We start from the raw sequence: 19,792 nt of genomic DNA, 5'->3' as shown, positions 1-19,792 counted from the left end.
CCCGATAGACAGGCAGGAGTAGGTAGGTAAGTAGAGACACACACAGGATCCAAATCATAGAATGCTTAATACATAGAATGCTTTTATCCCGTTCTCATTGCAGGGTAAATAACATCTGTACATTAGATCACTATAAAATCGGTCGCCATTGGTGAACGACAATAGGGCTTCCCCCATTGAAACCTCATTGTAGAATATGATTCAAGAAAGGCTCGTCGCTATGACGTTGGTGTGCTCGTGCGGTTTACAGAGAGTGGGACTCGATGGATCTGAAAAAAGAAGCGGAGGAAAAAAAAATGGAAATATAAAGGCGGAAAAGAGACGGTCAATCCAGCAAGCAACCGTGACCGAGCGTATCGAGGTAAAGAAAAGAGAAAAGGCAAAAAAAAAGCTTAAAAGATGAAAAATAAAAAAGGTAAGGAACAACGAGGGAACGAAAGAAAGAAAGGATATGTGTGTTCCTTCTTCGGAGAGGACGGAGAAGGCGTGTATGGTTAAAAACACAAGTCCCGTCGAAACAAAAGGCGGAGCGTAGAGAGAGAAACGTCTGAGCATCGCTCGCATTGTATTTTACGTTGAAACGGGTTTTAAATAAAAGAGTAATGTGTTTGGCCGCGCGTTTTGCCTCCACCAGCACGATAGAAAATACACACGTCTGTTACGCGCGCGTCTGTACGCATAGTTTATCGAGGGTGAGTAGGTAGGTGGGTACGTGGTTAGGTATGTCCCCCTTTCACCCCAACCAGATATAAACTCTTAACATCTTGGTGGAACAGCGTGTTCGGCCAATCGGATAGGTGCGCGGGCGTGGCCGGTGCCTAAGCGCGGCTTTGCGTTTGGCCGAAGCCCTGGGGTGGAACACTGTGGCACAGTGTTTTATTTCGCGCAACTGTGGAGGGGCTGTTAGTTTCTGCCCTATCCCTCCCCGATAAATTTCTTCTCTCTCCTCACTCTCTCCTTTCATTTCTCTACCGTAGTCATATCGCCCTACTCTATCACGTTTCTCTTCGTGCGTAGTCGGTCTCTTTCGCGTTCGTTCGTTTCTTTTCGTATCGGTGCGATCCATCTCCGTACCTACTCCCCGTTCATTTTTCCACCTTCTTCCACATTTTTCTTCCGCACTTTTCGCTTCCATCTCTATCTAATTCTCATTTCTTCTCCCTCTCCCCCGCAACCGCTATCCTTCTTTGCCCGCTCTTCCTACCCGCTCGCCCTCCCCGCCCCCCTGGTCCCTTGACACTCCAAACCCCCCTCCCTATAAGTTCTATCCACCCCTCCTTCGCGGCAGTTTAACCCCCACCTTCTTAACCGTCCGCCTTCGGTTCCCTCTTTGCTGCCAACACTACTGCTGCCGCCGTTTCTCTGTCCCTCTACGCTACCTGAATCGACTCTCCCGGGATGCTGCAATTGTTGACAATGCCAAAGAGCGAGAGAGAGTACTACGAGAGTAGTCGGGGCGATTCCGCATTTCGTACCCCGACACCCGTACGAGCGGTGGTGCCGCCGCTGTTCTCTCCCGACGATCTTTCGGAAGTGTGGGCGCGTGCGCGTGTCTAGCAGTAGAAGCTTTCTCTATTCACCGTATTCGTCGCCACCTCCTACATATTCCCTCCTTCTTTCTCGCATACATCCGTCTGACCTTCTCACTTTCTCGTTCGTCTCGCTTGGTCGTTCGTTGTATGGTATGCCGGTTCAAGAGTTTCTACCGAACAGCGTTAAATGTGATTTCTTCGGTTGAAGTAAGAAGATCCCGTGTGACTATGGTTTACCGCACTATTCTATGGCCCCCTCTTATGGACTAACGATTCAGTGCGAGCCACTGATGCAGCCAGGACCTTCGAGATATATCTGACATAGTGTGCGCGTAAACAGCGTCGTGGAAACATCCGAGAATAGACAGAGAAAAAGAATGGTCATGATGCGATTGTGGGTTATACACTGATGATTATGACAAACACTCGGTAGTGAACGATTTCGTTGCGGCGGTGATAGAATGATAACGTCGCGTGGTAGTGTACACTGGGCTTTATGCTCAACCAGAGAAAATGACTATTCTCGGTGATCAGGCTTTTCTATTATGCGTTCGATGACGATGCTTGCCGATCTGTGACCTTCGTTGATTTTATCGTCCGCTTACACAGTGACCACTCGGATTTTTCGTTTCGTTCTTTTCTATTGTTAATCGTCCGCTGGAACAATGTCGTTGCCGCGGGGTGTGGGCCTTGGTGTCGACGTAGGTCAATTGATGCAACATCAGCAGCAACAGCAGCAACATCACGTGCTACCAGCCGCGTTCTTCCTTCGTGCCAGTGCCGAGAGATACCAAAGGACACCAAAGTGCGCGAGATGCCGTAACCACGGCGTCGTTTCCGCGTTGAAGGGTCACAAACGGTACTGTCGTTGGCGGGATTGCGTGTGTGCGAAATGTACCCTGATCGCTGAGAGACAACGGGTCATGGCTGCCCAGGTAAAATGTCGCTTACGCAAAAATGTTGATTCAATAAGAAAAAGGGTATTAACGAAATGGGTTTTTACGAGAGATTCCGAGTAATCGGAATCTCGAAATTTAATTTTCGGAAACTCGATATGGTCACAAATATTCATGTATATTGCAACGAGAACAGTAAATATCAAAGAAAATACCTTGTAAGATAGATTGGTATAAAATTTTCTAAAAATCCCTTACCTTATATGGCCAGACTTAACTAATACCTATTAAAGTAATTGAACAAAAATAACCAACAGTTATTGTTTTATATAAATATAAAACAGTATTGTAATTATAGTATAGTGATCAGAACAACGTTTTGATAGATAATAGGAGTATGGTTAATTGACAATTTTCAAGTAATCGGTATTTAGAAATAGTCGTAATAGAAGAATAACAGTTCTGGAGTATGCTAATTAACTGTTAGTAATATTTTCATTCGTAAAAATTAAGAGATACTTGCAGCGCATACTATAAAAGCATTTTACCTTGGGGTGAGCTAAAGGGTGCTGTTTCTTTTTCCATGACTTCGCGTAATGAATCAAGAAAGTGTGAACTGATTCAATTAGAATTAACACTGGGGTCTTTATTCTCTCATTGTTTTACGTGCTTTTTAACACGAACAGAGAAAGTGAAACGTGCATATACAGTATGGAGATATCCTTACTACAATTAGTTTTCACTACAGGATTAAAGCTCTTTTTTTCTTCTGGGTTAGTACAGCTAATCATATTCTTAGTTCAATTTTCAGACTCTTAATATTATTATATTTTTTCAACGAGTTATGAATAAAGCTTTGCACGTATAAGGGTACATCTATAAGTACATATTTTGATCCCTATGTAGTGGATCGTAACGCTAAACCCACTTGAGGTTTTGAACTGCTGATCCTCGTACCCTCTTATTAAGTTATCTCGATACCGGTATTAGTATTTCCACAACCGCATCAGGATGATTGGTATTGAGATCACATAGGAGTCAAAGAAATCATCAAAAACATTGATTACATTTTTCATTTTTAGTTTGAGAATTTATTAACTTTTTAAACGTTCTATTTGAGTAAATAGTAATCTCGCGAAAAAAATAGTTAGAATCTCTGCAATCGTATACAAGATTAAAACATTCTCTCCTTTTAAGCGGCATTATCGAATATTAACGAAGTAACTATAAGGTCGTATATCAACATCCTGTAAATAAATTACGTATATTGTTCAATTATCTAGCTCACAAAATCAGATATAAAATTACTGTTTTGAATGAAAAATAGGAATCCTTAAATGTTGCGTAGATGCGTAAGCGGTAGATACATTCGTTGAGTTACATTACCGATACTTTCAATAGCGTCTTTTACATGTCCGCAATTCCGAGTCTGAATTGACGTGGAAACGTTTCGTAGGTCGCGTTACGGAGGCAGCAGGCTCAAGAGGAGAGTGAGGCCCGCGAGTTAGGCCTACAACTGCAGTACAATACTGGCAGCTGCACCACCGCCCCCGTGCTGCCTAGCGCTGCGAGTGCTACCACGCCAGCTGGTAGCCCGCCTCCGCACCCGGCTCACGTAGCAAGTCCAGCCGGCCTGGCGATTCCGGCGGCGGCGGCAGCCGCGGCCGCGGCCGCTGCAGCACACATTCAGACGCAACTCCAGCACCAGCAACCCGATTGTGGCCTACTACAGCGTAAGAGGCTTCCGCAGGACGAGTATCGGCAGCCTAAGATCGAAAAGCAGGAGTCGATCGTGGGAGGAATAGTAGGTGAGGAATTGCAGCAATCTAAATATATATATATATATATATATATATATATATATATATATATATATATATATATATATATATATATTTAGTTTATTTTTAGTTTTATAGTGTTGTGTTTATGAAATGCATCTGATTGCAATCTTTGGCCCTCAAATTTGGGTCATTTAGGTTTGTTTGTAAGACATTGGAGATTAGTATGATGAATTGAGTTGCGAAGATTTGTTTCAAAAGACTTCATTTTATTCAGGTTTAGTAATATGTGTTGTATATTTAAATTATTAATAAACTCATCAAACAGGTGGGTCATCATTGAATTCGGGCACGCGGCGCGTTCGCCAGGCTACCAGAGCCGGGATAGAGTGCTATGCACTCTTCGTTCTTATAGGAAGGTGAATAACATACGTGTGTACTTATGAAGGGTGAGAATGAGGTAGCAAGGAGAGAAAGAAGTCTCGAGAAAGAAACGAAGGGTCCTGAGCAACGAGAATTATAGAGAGAAAGAGAGAGAGAGAGAGAGAGAGAGAGAGAGAGAGAGGGAGAGAGAGAGAGAGAGAAATGAAGAAAAAGCCGCCACTAACGAGTACGAGACTTTAGCTTTGAGTGGTATAATAAGGGGCCAGGAGTTTGGCCATTATTTACTTAACATTATGGTCTCTGGCCACTTGCCCTATTTAGCAGCGTATGTTCACGCACGTTCCTAATGGGTACTCGTACGCAACTCAAGCGTGCTAAACGCATGCGCTCTCTATCTCTCTCTTTCTCTCTCGCATGTTTTGCTCTTGGTCGCGTGCCACATTTTTGTTGCTCGTATCGCAGTTTTAGGGAATCATGGAAAATACATTGATTGCAAAAGTGCATCAGTGCGTGCATTGTTGGTCTTGAGTGTTTCAGAATCATTTAAAAACTTTTTCCTATGGTTCATATTTTGAAAAACTGAAGACTCATCTTATGAAGGCTTAGAAACACTTATTAAAGGAATAATAGTAAAATATGTAGAAATATTCTGGATTTTTGGTGTCATACGTTTGTTCTGTTCAAAATTAGTTGCACTATTTCGTTGATTTAACCGTTCATTTCTTAAAGAATGTCTCGTTAACGAACACTTGTACAATAGAATTGCAATAAACGTGACACGAATGAATTAATCTATATACCACAATAACTCTCTTAATCATATTTAAACCACAATTCTGACCTCGAAACTTATCATTAGTAGTCCTTTGAATACATTCAACATTATGAAACAAAATAATTTTTCGAATAAATGTCATTTGATGTGAGAGGGTAGGGAAGTAACTATTGTACAGTTTTAATTCATTTTTGCATGAAAACTAGTTTTATTTCTTTATTTTTAATTTATTTATCCAAAAATGCTTCCTTTCGAAAAGTTCTTCGCAAACAGTGGAGTAGAGAAAGCAATAACTCAGTGGACCTACATAGCTCTCTGGCGACATCGTCTAGTATCTTTGCATCGGACGAAGGAATCACTTCTCGCGATCGTTTTTTCTCATCTCGCTTGACTTTACAAGAACCAGCAAGGGAGATGGAAACTTCGATTTTGCTCGGTTTCAATTACACCTACGCTTCTGTTGTTCGCGTGGCTGACACAGAAAATCCCTCCGTTGCTCTCTACAGAAGGTGGAGAAGGGTCGCGAATACATACAGGATGTCTCCTCCGGTTCGATCTTCGAAACAGAGTGCTTACAGTAGTGTGTACAGACGAGGCGCGTCTTTAGTCGAGAAGTTTAACCGTAATTGAATTTCTCGGGCCAGTGCATACCACTGCGGGGGATTCTCGACTGGTTGGCTTATTCGATGGTCTCCTGTATTCTTGCCAGGTCGAAGATCCTGAGGTTGTCACAAGAGGGCTCGTATACTTTCACTCTCGTCCTCATCGAGATCTGAAGTGGGTTTTGATGATGATACGGTATTGTATACATCTTCTAAATAAGATACCGTTGTTCTATTCTAGGCTGGATAATAGATTTTGAGCTCATGATAGGACAAAATTGTTGCAAAGGTACAGAAAATTGTATCATTGCCATTTATGTTCAAATGATAAACGAACCCTGAGAAGTCGATAACATCGATCAAGAACATTTTAGTTACCCAACTTAGCTTCAAATTCTCTTCAAACAAACCTCGGCAAAAGAATTCTTGCCTCTTTAATCGAAGGAAACGTTTAAGCTCAGAGATACCATATTATCGAAGTCTCCGCGCACAATTTGAGGGCACTTTGGCTAACATGCAGATTTCATTCGTATCAAAGAGGCATCGTACGTAACTGAGTTACGATGGAGCTCGCGCAGAGCGATTACTTGGAAAAGGAGAACCCGAAGGATCTGGTCTTTCCGGCAGGATTCCTCGTAGGTATGGACGATATGGCTTTGTAGTAAGATTCGTGCACACGCGAACGGAAGAACGTCCTTTTATGTGTGCGTGTGCGGTACACCCTTTATCCCGAAGGATCACTTGGTCTCTTCTCCGTCTACCCCGGGGACCATTATCCGGCAGTTTCTCACAGTAGAAGCTTCTTCGAGTGTCCAAGAAACTTTGTGAAAGACCAGTTCGCTTCCGTTCTTCCTCTTTCGTGGCTGCGGAGGACACCAGGAAATTATTTCACTCGACCGTGCAGGCTTGCCCTCGGCACCGTTCTCTGCCATGCTTCCCCCACGACTTCTTCTTCTGCTGGTGCGGCCTGATAATATCGTGTTGAGCAGCCGAGAGCTGAAAGGGTCTTCTGCTGCGAAGCTGTAGAAACTTTTTGGAATCTTCGTATCACCGTTCGCTGGTCAAAGCAAAGAGGGCATCTGTTGCAAAGACAATGTTCGAGATTATGTTCGGAAGATTGCTAGAATGGGGGTTGAATTCTGGTGGGTGGAGATGTTGAAGTTTATTGAAAGTCCTTCCGCAAATTAAAATTAGGAAGGCGTGTTACTTAAATGAGTATCACGTAAGAAATCATTTACATGTTTAATGTATTACAAGCTTTGCGATTCGACAGTATTGATATGCATAAGAAATAGTTGTTTTGGCAAAACTTATTAGATGTTGTTCTAACAAAATCCTTATCTTTAATAAGTTATTACGTTGACAATAACCGCATAAAATTTCATGAAATTTAAACAAAAGTTTTCCAAAATGTTGAAAAGAATAAAAGTAAAAAATAACAGTAAAGCTCGAAATGTTCAGAATGCTATAAGCTAAGATATTTGCAGTTGGTATGGGACCCCGGCAACGAGTTTGCCCACTCGAGGAAAGAATCGCAACGCGGCACGAATATGTATTGCGAAGGCTCATCACTACGAAGGAGTTGAAATCCACGCGAGGCCGGCTACTTATGTTAGGAGACGTGCCTGGTAACATTGTTTGCAAAGAGTCAGCACGGCTTCGCGGAACAGAAGAGCCCGTCCCGGACTATTGCCACCTATTTGCATAGGTGTAGCCGGTCCTACGAATGCACGTACATGTGCAACGCCGCCGTGGGAGCACGTTTCTAAGTGTGTTTGAACAAAACTTCTGCCAGCGTTCTTCTTCTCTATCAGCGAGACGTGATCACGAAGGATCCGTGCTCTTAATCACGGCAGGCTTTCTTCAAAATCGTCGCATTCCATACATAATCCTTCGCACCTTCGCTCTACGATCTTTTCAACTTCTTCTAGATCAAACTTTTATTTCAACAAGAAGACCGTAAAGAAACGTTTAAGCTCAGTAAAACTGGAGTAATCGTTTCGTTCTTTCATTTTTTACGGTTCTTTCATTTTACATCGTTTAAGATCCATCTCGATTCGATTCTTCTTTAGAAACGTGGACAATTATGGAGAGATCGCGATGAGCGATACCTTTCGAGTTAATTAAAGGCGTACGGCTCGCATAACTGTTTTTCAGCGGGAGATCGGATGTAACAGAGGAAAGAAGAAGCCTTTGCAATAGTGAAGTATATGTTTGATTACCCACGCTGCTGCTGCTTTTCCTTTCTTCGATAAAAGAAAAGAGAAAAATGGGAGATGGAAGAAGGGGGTTGTGGGCTTTCGGATAACATTTTTAAATTAAAAGCGGAAAGCGATCCGCAAGCTTGGTGTGGCCGGAAGAAACCATCGAGAATGAATATAAAACACTTCGATTCCGTTTCCTGCCCCGCTTCTTTGTTAACCTTTTGCCTTTTTTCGCGAATGTCCGATCGTCAAGAAGCCGACAGCTTTCATGGAAATCTAACCTGTGATGTAAAGATATCAAGTGTTTAGCGAGTTTAATATTTCTTTATGTGGTTTGTTATTAAATTAATTTGTATGGGAGCAAAAACTGTGTATATTTCTTAATCGTATTCACAGATCGTTCTTGTTCATTTTGTATCCAGCTAAAGCCACAGACAGTTCAAGTACGATCCCAGAAAATAGCAAACTGAAATGGGAAAGTAAAAAGCTTGAAGACTGAACATATCGAAATAAGAAATTCGTTGCAGTGGGCATAAAAAAAGAGGCAGAACGATGCGAGTTCCTCGCGGTCGGTTTTCCATGGGGGGTTGCGGTGTGGTAAGAGGAGTGTGACAAGGCGCGAGATGGCGGAAAACGGGTCGGTAACCGTGGGTGGTGTGGGAGGTAGGTAGGTTGAACGAGAGGAAGTGAAAAGAGAATCAGAGGTCGAAGTCGTACCCTCTCCCGTGGCCCTGTTGACGTTCAGCAACCGTTTACGAGGCATAAACGCTGAAACAAAAGGCGGCTGGGCGCGAAACAATTAAAAACGTTACGCCCGATCGCTCTCCACCGTTCTCCCTTTCTCCTCCCTCTCTCTTTTTGTGTCTCTCACCCCTACATCCCCACCCCACTCTTTCCCCTTGGCTACCGCCCTCTCTTCTCGATCTTTCCTTCTGTCTCTGTTTTTCTCTCGATGGTTTGTCACGACCTCTTTAACCACCCCTATAACTATCGAAGCCAGCGTGAATGAGAAAGGGAGACGGGATATATGTAGGTACGTGTCTTATTCTCGCTCACCTACCTCGATTTTCACCCCTTTCATCGGTGCAACACACGGACGGATAAACCAACGCTCACACATGCTAGCGTGGAAACAAAAGGGAATCGCGGCGATTTAATGACTGATCGGGCTGTTGCTCGCTGTGTCGCCTGCCGACGGCGTTGCGTCAAGAACTTTCCCTTCTCCGCCTCGTCGTACGTTCCACCATCGTTCCATGTTCTTCCGGAGGTTTCTACTTCCTTCCGATTATTTGTCCTTTTCTGTTCCTGTTCTGTATAATGTTTGTACGTTTCCGTGGTATCCAGCTACTTCGTCCCGACATTTTTGTTGGTTTTACACACTTCTACTTAAATACCTTCTTTTGTCTCGAAAAGAGGTTCGCAATATCCATAACTTTCGTTATCTTCTCTTATCGCATTACTTCCAAATATTTCTCCTATTTTTCAGCGACCCATCGCAAAACCGTTCCAACCTTCTTATTTACCTCGCCTCTTACGTCTCTTTCGAAACTGACCAAACCCCCTCCCCACCCCCACCGCCACCCCCTTCCCCTCCACTGCCAGCACCTATTATAATTTCTCTGAGAAAAGCCATTTTATCTTTCTTCCTCAACCCTAATTCACTCACCCTCCCTTACTTATTTCCTACCATCGTATTCTACACCCACCAGTTCCCTTCTTCTCCTTTTTCTCCTTCCCTCCTCGCCATCGTTTTTGTCTCAGCCCGCTTTCCTCACGCTCTCAATACTTGTCTTTCTTCCCGCCGCCTTCGAGGAGCGTCGATTTCACCGCGTCATTTTTCGCGTTGTGGCTGCACGGATCGCCGGTCGCTGCTATTTTCCGGGCGTATCGATACGTAATAATGAGAGTCCTTTTCACTCGTTCGTCGCTCGTTCTTCCAGCGCGGTACGCGTGCACGCTGCATTGCCTCCCGGGGCCCTCGTAACTGGAATATTTCGAGGCCGACGCCGCCAGTTTTTCACACGACTCCGTCGCATCCGATTAATTAATCTCACGGTGATCGGGCCTGGAATGTTTTCCCGCGTTTAGAATCACCCCCTCTTTCTTCCCGATCTCTATCCCTCTTTCTCTCTCTCTCTCTCTCTCTCCCTTTTCACGAGTGTAAGAAGGAAGAAATGAGTGCTGAATTTTACTACGTACCATTGGCGCTACCGCCTGTGGCCTCGATCGTTTAGAGTGAATGGACGTCTCTGGACTCGAATTCACGCGGGACGTGATTATGAACCAGACGTTTGTGCGTCGACGTAGTTTTTTTTACGGTTCAGTGAATTTAACAGAGATAGGTCTGCTGGCAGGGAACGAGAGGAATTTTGTTTTTGCAATATGATGGTGACTATTCATTTCGACAAAGCTTTGGTACGGATGTTTGAAATAAACTCGGAGGTTTTGTACGATAACATTGTTTTGCGATTTTTTCGTTTTGAATGCTAACAGATTTTACTCTTTTAACATTATTACGTTACCTATTTATAACTTGAGGGGTTAAATTACTGTAATATTAAGTCAGTAGATGCTTCATATTCCACTCAGAAGCTGAAAGAAACATAAATTACGAATATGAAGTAATAATAGAAATTATCTAAGGCTTAACTAATCATTTCTAATTACCAAACCTGTAGGTTTCTCATTCACTTTCTTTACACGAAATCCTCAACGTTAGTTCCAACCATCGACGAGTCCGCCATATCTCGCGGTGTAACTCACTGAAACGAACAGTGAGAAAGGACAAAGCACTGTGCCACCGAAGTCGCGAACAGCCGGTTATTTTACGATCTTCCGAACAATAGGAAATGATAATTCATAGTGGGTGCCTTCTACGACCCTCGTATTATCTGGGGGGTGTACAGAAACCGAAGGCTTCGAAGTCCGTGACCTCGTAGGGTTATATGGCTAACCAACTCTGCGGGTGATAACTGTAACGCCTCGAAGGGTTATTTATTGCGTGAATTCCTCAAGCAACCCCTTTTTCTCCGCTCGCCAGGAATATACAATAATGCTGTGTCATCGTTTTCCCTTTTTTCCGTTTCTGTTGCCCCTCCGTTGTATGACATCGCAAGTTTTCTGAAAAAATACGCTGCTTGAAGCATATTTGCAGGTTCCTCTAATGATTTATCGTTGAAAAAGAAATGGATAAAAAAAAACATCATCGTTGTTGTCGCCATTCGAACGACATTGCACGGCGCATAATAAAGTGTCATCGTCTACAATTTGATTACGAGTTCATTCTCCGCGTTCTGGAATCCAATAAGAAATGCTTGTATCCGAGGAGGGTTTGTGTGTCGTCGTCGCCGTCGGCTCGGCCTAAGCCTAATTTATAGGGATGTTTCGTGTCCTCCACAGTTGCCCTGCAGCCTGTGTCCTATTACTCCTATTCTCTATTATGCAGCGCCGCCGTAGGCCGGAAGCTCCCGATATCTATATGCCATTCTAAATTATTCGGCATTGTCCTCGCATGATTCCATTGTCCGCGTCTGTCTCCACCGTACGGTGATACGCCGCGGCTCGGGTTAGGGCGTAGACCTACAACAACGCGACCGTATGCTCACAAGCTCCGGAGCCGCGTGTATCTGCTTCGAGAGTGCGTCTTGTCATCGGTCAAGAGTGCCCGCGGACTTGTACCTACATATTCGCCTGGCGCGTTTAATTAATCTCGGTATATCCGTTCTAAGAATGTACGTGCACGCGAATCCGTATTTAGTAATTACAGCCGAGATGACTTTTCGTGCTTTAAACGTCGTAATCCATCGCGTCGATGGACATTCAAATTCTATATCTATATTTACACACATTTTAATTCTAAGATCATAACGTTCTGGTCCAATCAGAATAAATTGTTTTCCTACTAATTGAAATTTAAGTTTTGAGAACGCTTCTGCGCCATTTTCTTTCCCGATACGTATCATATCCAACGTATACACCGCCTCAAATAGAAAAGATGTATTCCATTCGTGTCTGAATTCATAATAAATTCCCTGGCATTACAGAGGGGTCGGAGTTCTCGGTTCGATGTCGGAACGAGTTTTATTAACTTCCTCCCGTCTCAAAGCGCACCGGTACGTCGGACACGTTACACCTTGGCGATGGTAGACACACAGAGTTGGAGAAGTTAGATATCTCGCTCGTGTGCACCCGACAGAGGAGAGATTACAATAAATTACACGCACCCTTCTCGAAATACAAGACAACCATTGATACGGGGTTGGTGGACGAAATTTGAACAGATTCCAGCTCACGATACTGTGTTCCCTTTTCTTTCTCTCTACTCTTGTCCTTTTCCTTTTTCTTGTTCTTCTTTGCTTGCGCTGTCGTCGCTTTTTTTGGGCGTTACCTATCGCGATAGTCTCCGTTTTCACACCTTTCCCTTGCACCATTGATTGCAATCGTCAGGGCTTAGCGAGTTTATACCTGGATAATCTGTTCCGCTAGCGATTCGTTCGGTTGGGGAGATTTAAAGGAATGTGTGAGCACAAAACTTTCTCTTTCCTTCTTCTCTTATTTAATAGTAATTTCGGTCATATTTAAACTATAGTATCGAAACTATAAATCAAATTCTAAACACAAGTTGGACTTAGAAATTAGACTGAAAACAGAAAAAGTAGTAAATAATAGTCGACATAATTCCACATCCAGATTCGTAATCCCCGTTGATACAATATTAAATCGGTCGCATCAACCAGAACGATCAGTCGAACATCGTCGTTGATTTACACCCGTCACCCTCAAGTAATCGAGCTGGATTCCACGCTAACCATTCGAGCCTCCCTTTCACCCCTCCTGCAACGCAATTTCCCTCCGTATCAAGGACGCGACAAACGTGCACTTCATTATGCCAGATACTTTGCAGAGGATACACGAGGTGGCGTCGAGCCGGAGCGACGATTCCGACTCGAGACCGAACAGTCACCGACAAAGAATGATATTTTAATAACTGTCTCATAATATGCCCGACCATAACGTTCATGAAGCCACGCGGGGAAATGCTTCTGGTTTCGCGTGGAATTTTCTATTGGTCGCACCGGCAGCGGCTACATTAACACCAACCCGCGCGATATTGCATTCCTTTCCCCTGACGACGCCGATCGTCATTAATACATTTTCAACAGCCCCGGAATTCACGGCAGAGATCACGATCCTCCTCGATCAATAGAAAAGCGTGAATTGAAGATTCGATCCGGGAGAAGCTTAACGACAAAATTTCTAGGAAACCATTTTCACGATCTTTTTTCGAAATTTATTTCAGTATTCACTTCTTCCTTCTAAGTTATTACTTTATATATTTTAATCTTGAAAAGTTTGATCCCTGTTAATTAATAGAAACATTTTTGTTTGACATGCATAATTTTCTCGTATTTCTTTCTTTTCTGTCCAATCCATTATGTTCCAATGTTTTCATTAAAAGTACTTTGGGTGAACGATATGTTCTATAACTATGTTCTTAATTTGTTCTTGCTGGTTTTTATAGTCTCTTAAAGCTATATTTTTTAACCGTTATATCCGTATTCATGCACATTTCTGCTTACTTTAAACGACTTCCAAGAGAGGTTAAACGTATAGTAAATTTGTTAGGATAAATTACCCTGCAGTGTTCTGTCGTACTTCAATTTGCTCGTACATGTTGACATAGTTGAAGAGTACCTAAGTATATACTTACATATAGAAGGAACTTGGCGGAGATTTCAACGCGGTCAGTCTTAGTTCTTTCGAATCTCTTCGATCCATCGTTACCAGACCGCTCGAAACTTGTATTTCTATGAGATCGACTGAGTTCGACGGAAACGAGAAACTGCTGTTCAACTCGTTTATTTTTTACGCCACAGTCGTCACGGACCCTCGTTACTGGAAAATCTTAAAATATTATTGGAAACTATTATTATTATTATTATTATTATTATTATTATTATTATTATTATTATTATTATTATTATATGACAGGGTTTTCCAATCGCTTTTTTCCTCCAGTTTTATAGAAATTATATTTTATATTTATCTCAGCACAGATACTTGTAAAATATTTACAAATATTAAATACAGCTACTGTAATATTTAATGTTAAAAAGTATTAATGTTAAATAGCTAGTATCAATAACTATACTCTTTAACAACTTGCTCGAAATTTGATTAATATTTACTTTTAATTCAATTATTACGTGAAATAACTGAATCAAAGAATTCGCTTGGAAAAAGTACACAGTTCCCCTCGGAGAAGTTTCTCACAGGCGTAGGTTTACCGAGAAACATTCTACCGATCGGGAACCTTTAAAACCACCATCGCAGACAACTACCCCGCGTGAATAGCGAAAAGGCAGCGATTCTTTCCATTCAGCGACGCTCGATGAACCCATCTGTTCTCTCGTCGGCCAGCTCCTTTCTTTTAATCCTTGTTTCATTAATAGTTCCCTGGTAATTCGAGCCCACTTCTGTTCCGTTCACCTCAAATTATCACCGTCGGATTCCACAGTAACTTCCGTCGAGAGATTTACGAAAAACACGCCCTCTCCCCCGTGATCTCACTTTCCCTTTTTCTTTCGATTTCCCTCGTGAATGAGAAAGCAGTTGTTTTCATAACTTAGCTAAATTTAATATAAATAACAGAACCTGTTAAACTGCTGAGGAAGGATTCCTTACACAATTAGTTGTATCGTTGTGTAATACACTTTACTTGCACTTTACTTTACACATCTTCGCTCTATTTTTAATTAAATATGTATCATACGTTACCTTAAAATGCCTCCGTTACGCATGTTTCCATTTTGTGCTTCAATACACACTCGAGGATCATTTAACTGCCCTTAATTTGAATTTTGTAATTCCAGAACCTAATCTAATTCAAATATTCCATCAACAAGGGAACCATAAATGTTTAAGTAGCTTGGTGTCTTCCGTATACCAAAGAAAGGATCATCGATCTTCAATCTTCTTTCAAACAATTACGAGACAGACTTCTCATACCGCTGAACCCTTCGAAACTATATAATACCCGCCGCAAGAGTGCCGTTATAACGAAAGCGGGGGTGTATGCACGTGCACGGCCATTGAGTCCTCGTCAATGCGTGAAAGAATTCCACAGAGGGTGCGTTGCCCGTTGAAGAAAGTCTGCTGCGGCTGACCGCTCGTTAAAAAGTTTAACCGGCCGTTTATTAGCGAGACGGAGAGGGAGCGAGCTAAGAACCACGAACGGGGTGCAGAGTGGAAGGGAGTAATATATAGGGCGAGGAAATGTAGCTTCCAGCCTGGCGTTTCGACCAGCCACCCCCGCCCCCCTCCCTCTCCCCATCTCTTTTTTACTTCCCCCCGCTGCTATTCCGCGAGTTAATTCTTGACGCGCACGCTTTCGATAACAAGGTTGCTTCGAGTGGCTCTCCGAACCCTGCGGCTTGCTCACCCTGAGCAACTATATCGAGTGTGTTCTACTGTTTAACTTAATTGCTGCTAGCTGTTACTTTGCTGTTGCTCTCTTATTTTTTTCCAGAAGGGTAATTCAGTTTGAATGCCTTTAAATTCGATTTTATTTTTCCACGGTGTTCGATGTTTTCATTACATCGTAATACGTTTTAATATTTAGGGCTTTTTATATCAATCGCTATCGAGTGATAAATTTGATATATGCGAACATATTATTAATTAGCGTACGGATAATAACGTTCTTTAGCGAGAATGTTTGTAATGAAAGTAAATTGTTGTTAATACCTTTCACACTGGTAAAATTTCAACAATTATTTGGTGAACGCATTACTTGTCATAACTAGTAAATCGTTACACGATGGGCGATTGGTCGAAACGGTTCGAAGCGGATGTCAGCGGGTGGTAAATACGCGCGGGGCTTACAATAAAAGATGCACAACGTTTTTTCAAGGGTGTCAAGGATCCGTAAGAGTCAATTCGGCGTGCGTCGTGGAACAATGTAAAGTGTTTGTTCAGTGGAGAATTTCATAGGTATTGTGCGTATTAATACGCGCTTTTTCTTTTCTTTTCTTTTCTTTCCGTTTTTTTTTTATTTCGCTAGCGAACGATACGCCCTGTTTTGTTCCAGGCACAAAGAGGTCGAGAATCTCTGAGAGCACTACAGGAACAATGCTTTCCACGAGCGACACGGGTAACGAAGACGACCGTGACTCCGACTCCGGCGGAGAACTTCTTGCTGACCGTCCATTGAGTAAGACACCGTGTCATCTCGAATTTTCGATTAAAATCCTATCCCGTGAAATCGTTATAAACGATCCTCAAGTAACAATACCAAACTATTGTATTTTTAACTAAATAAATTTGCGTAATTATCGTTTACAGTTGTAGTATTTCAGTAATTAAACAAGTATCCTTTAATAAATTGCAAACGCGGATGAAGTCTGATAAAATCACGAAATTCTAATAGATGATAATATAAAAATATGTGTTTAAGTAATATATAGAAGTTGTTTAGTATGTTGCTCCGTTTGTAATAGGAGTTCCGACGTCGCTCGGAATGGCGGAGAACGAAACAACGCGAAAGCGGTCGAATAGCCTAAACGACTCCGAGGAAGGAAGTCCGGAACCGGGTTCTCAGAGCCCGACGCATACACCGCCATTGACGCCAGCACTAACCCCGCAAAGGGAGGACACGCCGGCGCCAGAGAATCTGAGCCTCCGCAAAACCGGAAGTCCACAGCAGACCCAGCAAACTCTTCAACCGGTCGACCTGGTACAGCCCAGACCCAGTCCTCCGCTACCTTCTTTAGCGGTAATTTTTTATTGTTTCAAACGGTTTGAAATTGTTTAATTTAAAAAACAATCTAGAAAGCGTACTCTCTGTTCCAGGCTGCAGCAACTGCGGTGCATTTTCCGCCTTACGCTCCTCTGTACGGTCCAGCAGCGAGTTCCCTTTACTGTTCTCCAGCGCTGTACCAGCATCAGCACCACCATCACATACCAGAGCCGCGCGAAATCCAGATGCAGATGCAGATGCAGAACATCCAACAAACCTGTAGCCTCCAGTTACAACAGCAGCAGCAACAGCAACAACAACAACAACAACAACAACAACAGCAACAACAACAACAGCAGCAACGGTCGCCCGTGGACGTTCTACTACGGGTGTTTCCCGGAAGACGCCGCGCGGACGTCGAGGCTCTGTTGCACCGGTGCAAAGGTAGGCCCTGCAATCCGATATCCGCGGCCTTTATTCGCGGGCAGAACTTGATCCGTCTGTTGGCCAGTCCACTGTACCGAGAAATCGCCGTGGGGATACGTGGCCCCGAGACGATTCGAGGGGATCCATCTTGGCCGTTCTCGAGTTTCCATTTCAACTCGTGGCCGAGTTTCAACCCCTTCGGTCGCGAGATTTGTGATACCTTTTGGGATTGGGTTTAAGGGGAATGCGTGTGTTCTTGGAATCTATCAAACAGTTCAGACGGTCGCTAGAATAGAAGAAGATTTGACCAGGATTTCTATTGTATTGCATTTGGGTAGGTAAGTAGTTGATTCGGAGGACGAAATACTTTTATCGTGTTTCTGCTGTGGACGATGGATTAATTGCGGTGGATTGTTAAACGTAAATTTTGCTGACTTATTGGAAATTAGTTATCGTTGAAGGGGTTGATACTTGAATCTTAATTTCCCAATAAAATTACAATCAATTTAGCATTATTTTCTGCGATCGAATAATTTTAAGATTCGTAGCGTGATATTGTCGATTAAGTGTGTTGTATATCTGCCACCCTTGCTATTTTTGGTCTTGCTCCGTTAAACTCAACACATTCCCCTTGTCGCTTGACACGTTCCGTGCGCAAACCAGAAATTATATTACAATGGTTAGAGAGAAATTTCTTTTCTTCACACGTGGCCGCGGAACGTGTAGAATCTTTACAAAAATCTTTTACCCAGCCAGTATATTCATCTATCCACTTTAACCTGTTAACTGGATCATCTTTTAATCGATAAACAAATGCTTGGAGAACAACGAATAATCCCAGATAAATGCGAAAAATGTTGATGATCCATCTGACAAGTTAACGCCTTACTCCCCTTCGCCAGTTAACAGGTTAAGCCCACCTAAAATAAAAGGGGCTCCAATAAGGGAAAGAAGGGAAACTGGCAAGGTGTATGTATCGCAGGCGACGTGGTGTCCGCCATGGAGGTGTTGGTCTGCGAGGACAGTCTCCAGCCGAAGTCGGCGTTTTCGCCGCTGGCGGGCGCGTTGGCGTCGGCCGCGGCCGCGTCCGCCTCGGTCTCGGCGGCGTACGCGAGCCGCGCCGCGTACTGCACCACTCCCATCCCGTCGACCAGGCACAGATTCCTGGCTGCGCCTTACGCGGGCACCGGCTACCTGCCCACGGTGATCAAGCCGCCCAATCAGAGTCTGCACGCGAACGGGACAGGCGACGCCTATCGGGAGACCAGTCCCGACGACGCCAGCGACAAGACCAGCTACTCCGAGTGACCGGACGACGTGCAGGCCGCCACCTGGTCTTACCTGCAATAGCCTAACGACGACGGGAGAGGGAGGGACTACGGACGAGGAAATGCCGCTATAGGACCAGGGGATCACACAGAGAGGGGAGGGGGGATGTCAATGATCAAGAAGGGTGCTTTTACGATGACCGAAAGGATCGTTCAAGGTCGCTGCGATGGCTGCGAAATTTGGAGCTTTTCAAGAAGATTGATGTGCTCGAGGAAGGGAGATTGTGATTTTTTAAAGAAACATTTCATGGATACTGTGGAGCTGTTAAAATACAGGGAAATTGGTGGAAATAGTGGGGAAATAGTGGATATTGACGAACTGTTAAAGAATGTAGAGGGATATTTGGATGGAATGGGAGGATTGTTAAAGAACTGTTGAAATATAAGAACGTGGATGTGTGAAACAGGTAAAAGATATTATTGGGAGAACAACGTAGAATGATAGAAAACAAGTAAAACAATGGATTGTGTTAGATGGTTGAGATACTGGGAGGATTTTTTGAACTTTGGATGATACGAACAAGTTGGGGCTCTCATTACTTCCAACTGCTTTTACAAATCTAATCACCTAACGAAGGTTACGAGGGGAGAAGTAGTAATCTTCGAAAATGTGTTTTTCGTCTGAAAAAATCTAATGGAAACATGCGACACACAAATGATATTACTCAAAAAGAAATCCAAGTTGTTTACGAGAAACTAAACGAAACTGGCGAAAGTAGAAGATGTTCGCTGTTTCCTAGCGTGTGAATTACGGAGAGCAATTTCCCTAGATCCTTTCCATCGCGCGCTGTCCTGGTGCTCCAAAACCATTAGAGAATTACCGCTCGAAGTACGTGGAAATGTTCATCGATATCTACGAAAGATTTCCAAAACAAAGTGGCCAGTAATTCGCTGAATATACAATTCGTGCTAACCCATTTCCTTCAACGTGGTGTCCTGTGAACGTATTAAAAGGAAAGAACAGATTAAACTACGTCGTTCCGACGTTGTAACGATATATCTTTATACATGTGTAGATAATGCGAGTTAACGAAGTATGTGTGTAGGTAGTATACGAAAAAAGAGGAAAAAAAAGCAAAATTGTACCGTCATGATAAAAAACGATAAGTGGACCTGTAAATACGCGT

General features: G+C 43.2%; 1 protein-coding gene across 1 annotated transcript; it reads left to right on the top strand.

Moving 5' to 3' along the window:
* The first annotated feature begins 254 nt into the window (after window positions 1-254).
* On the top strand, window positions 255-18,749 carry Dmrt99b (doublesex-Mab related 99B). Its single transcript, XM_076903906.1, has 7 exons — window positions 255-361; window positions 1,741-2,467; window positions 3,885-4,236; window positions 16,264-16,386; window positions 16,673-16,947; window positions 17,025-17,355; window positions 18,320-18,749. The coding sequence occupies exons 2-7, from the start codon at window positions 2,198-2,200 to the stop codon at window positions 18,643-18,645; spliced, it is 1,677 nt and encodes a 558-aa protein (XP_076760021.1). The 5' UTR covers window positions 255-361; window positions 1,741-2,197; the 3' UTR covers window positions 18,646-18,749.
* Window positions 18,750-19,792: the final 1,043 nt, after the last annotated feature.

Source organism: Xylocopa sonorina, chromosome 11 (genome assembly GCF_050948175.1).
Source record: "Xylocopa sonorina isolate GNS202 chromosome 11, iyXylSono1_principal, whole genome shotgun sequence".
Taxonomy (NCBI): domain Eukaryota; kingdom Metazoa; phylum Arthropoda; class Insecta; order Hymenoptera; family Apidae; genus Xylocopa; species Xylocopa sonorina.
This window is presented reverse-complemented; position numbering and strand designations above follow the sequence as displayed.

What these genes read in the sequence shown, in the direction of transcription:
- Dmrt99b (XM_076903906.1), top strand. Translation starts at nt 2,198, where the DNA reads ATGTCGTTGCCGCGGGGTGTGGGCCTTGGTGTCGACGTAGGTCAATTG. An exon ending in AACGGGTCATGGCTGCCCAG is followed by an intron (nt 2,468 to 3,884) that starts GTAAAATGTCGC and finishes AACGTTTCGTAG; the next exon opens with GTCGCGTTACGGAGGCAGCA. An exon ending in CTCCGCTACCTTCTTTAGCG is followed by an intron (nt 16,948 to 17,024) that starts GTAATTTTTTAT and finishes TCTCTGTTCCAG; the next exon opens with GCTGCAGCAACTGCGGTGCA.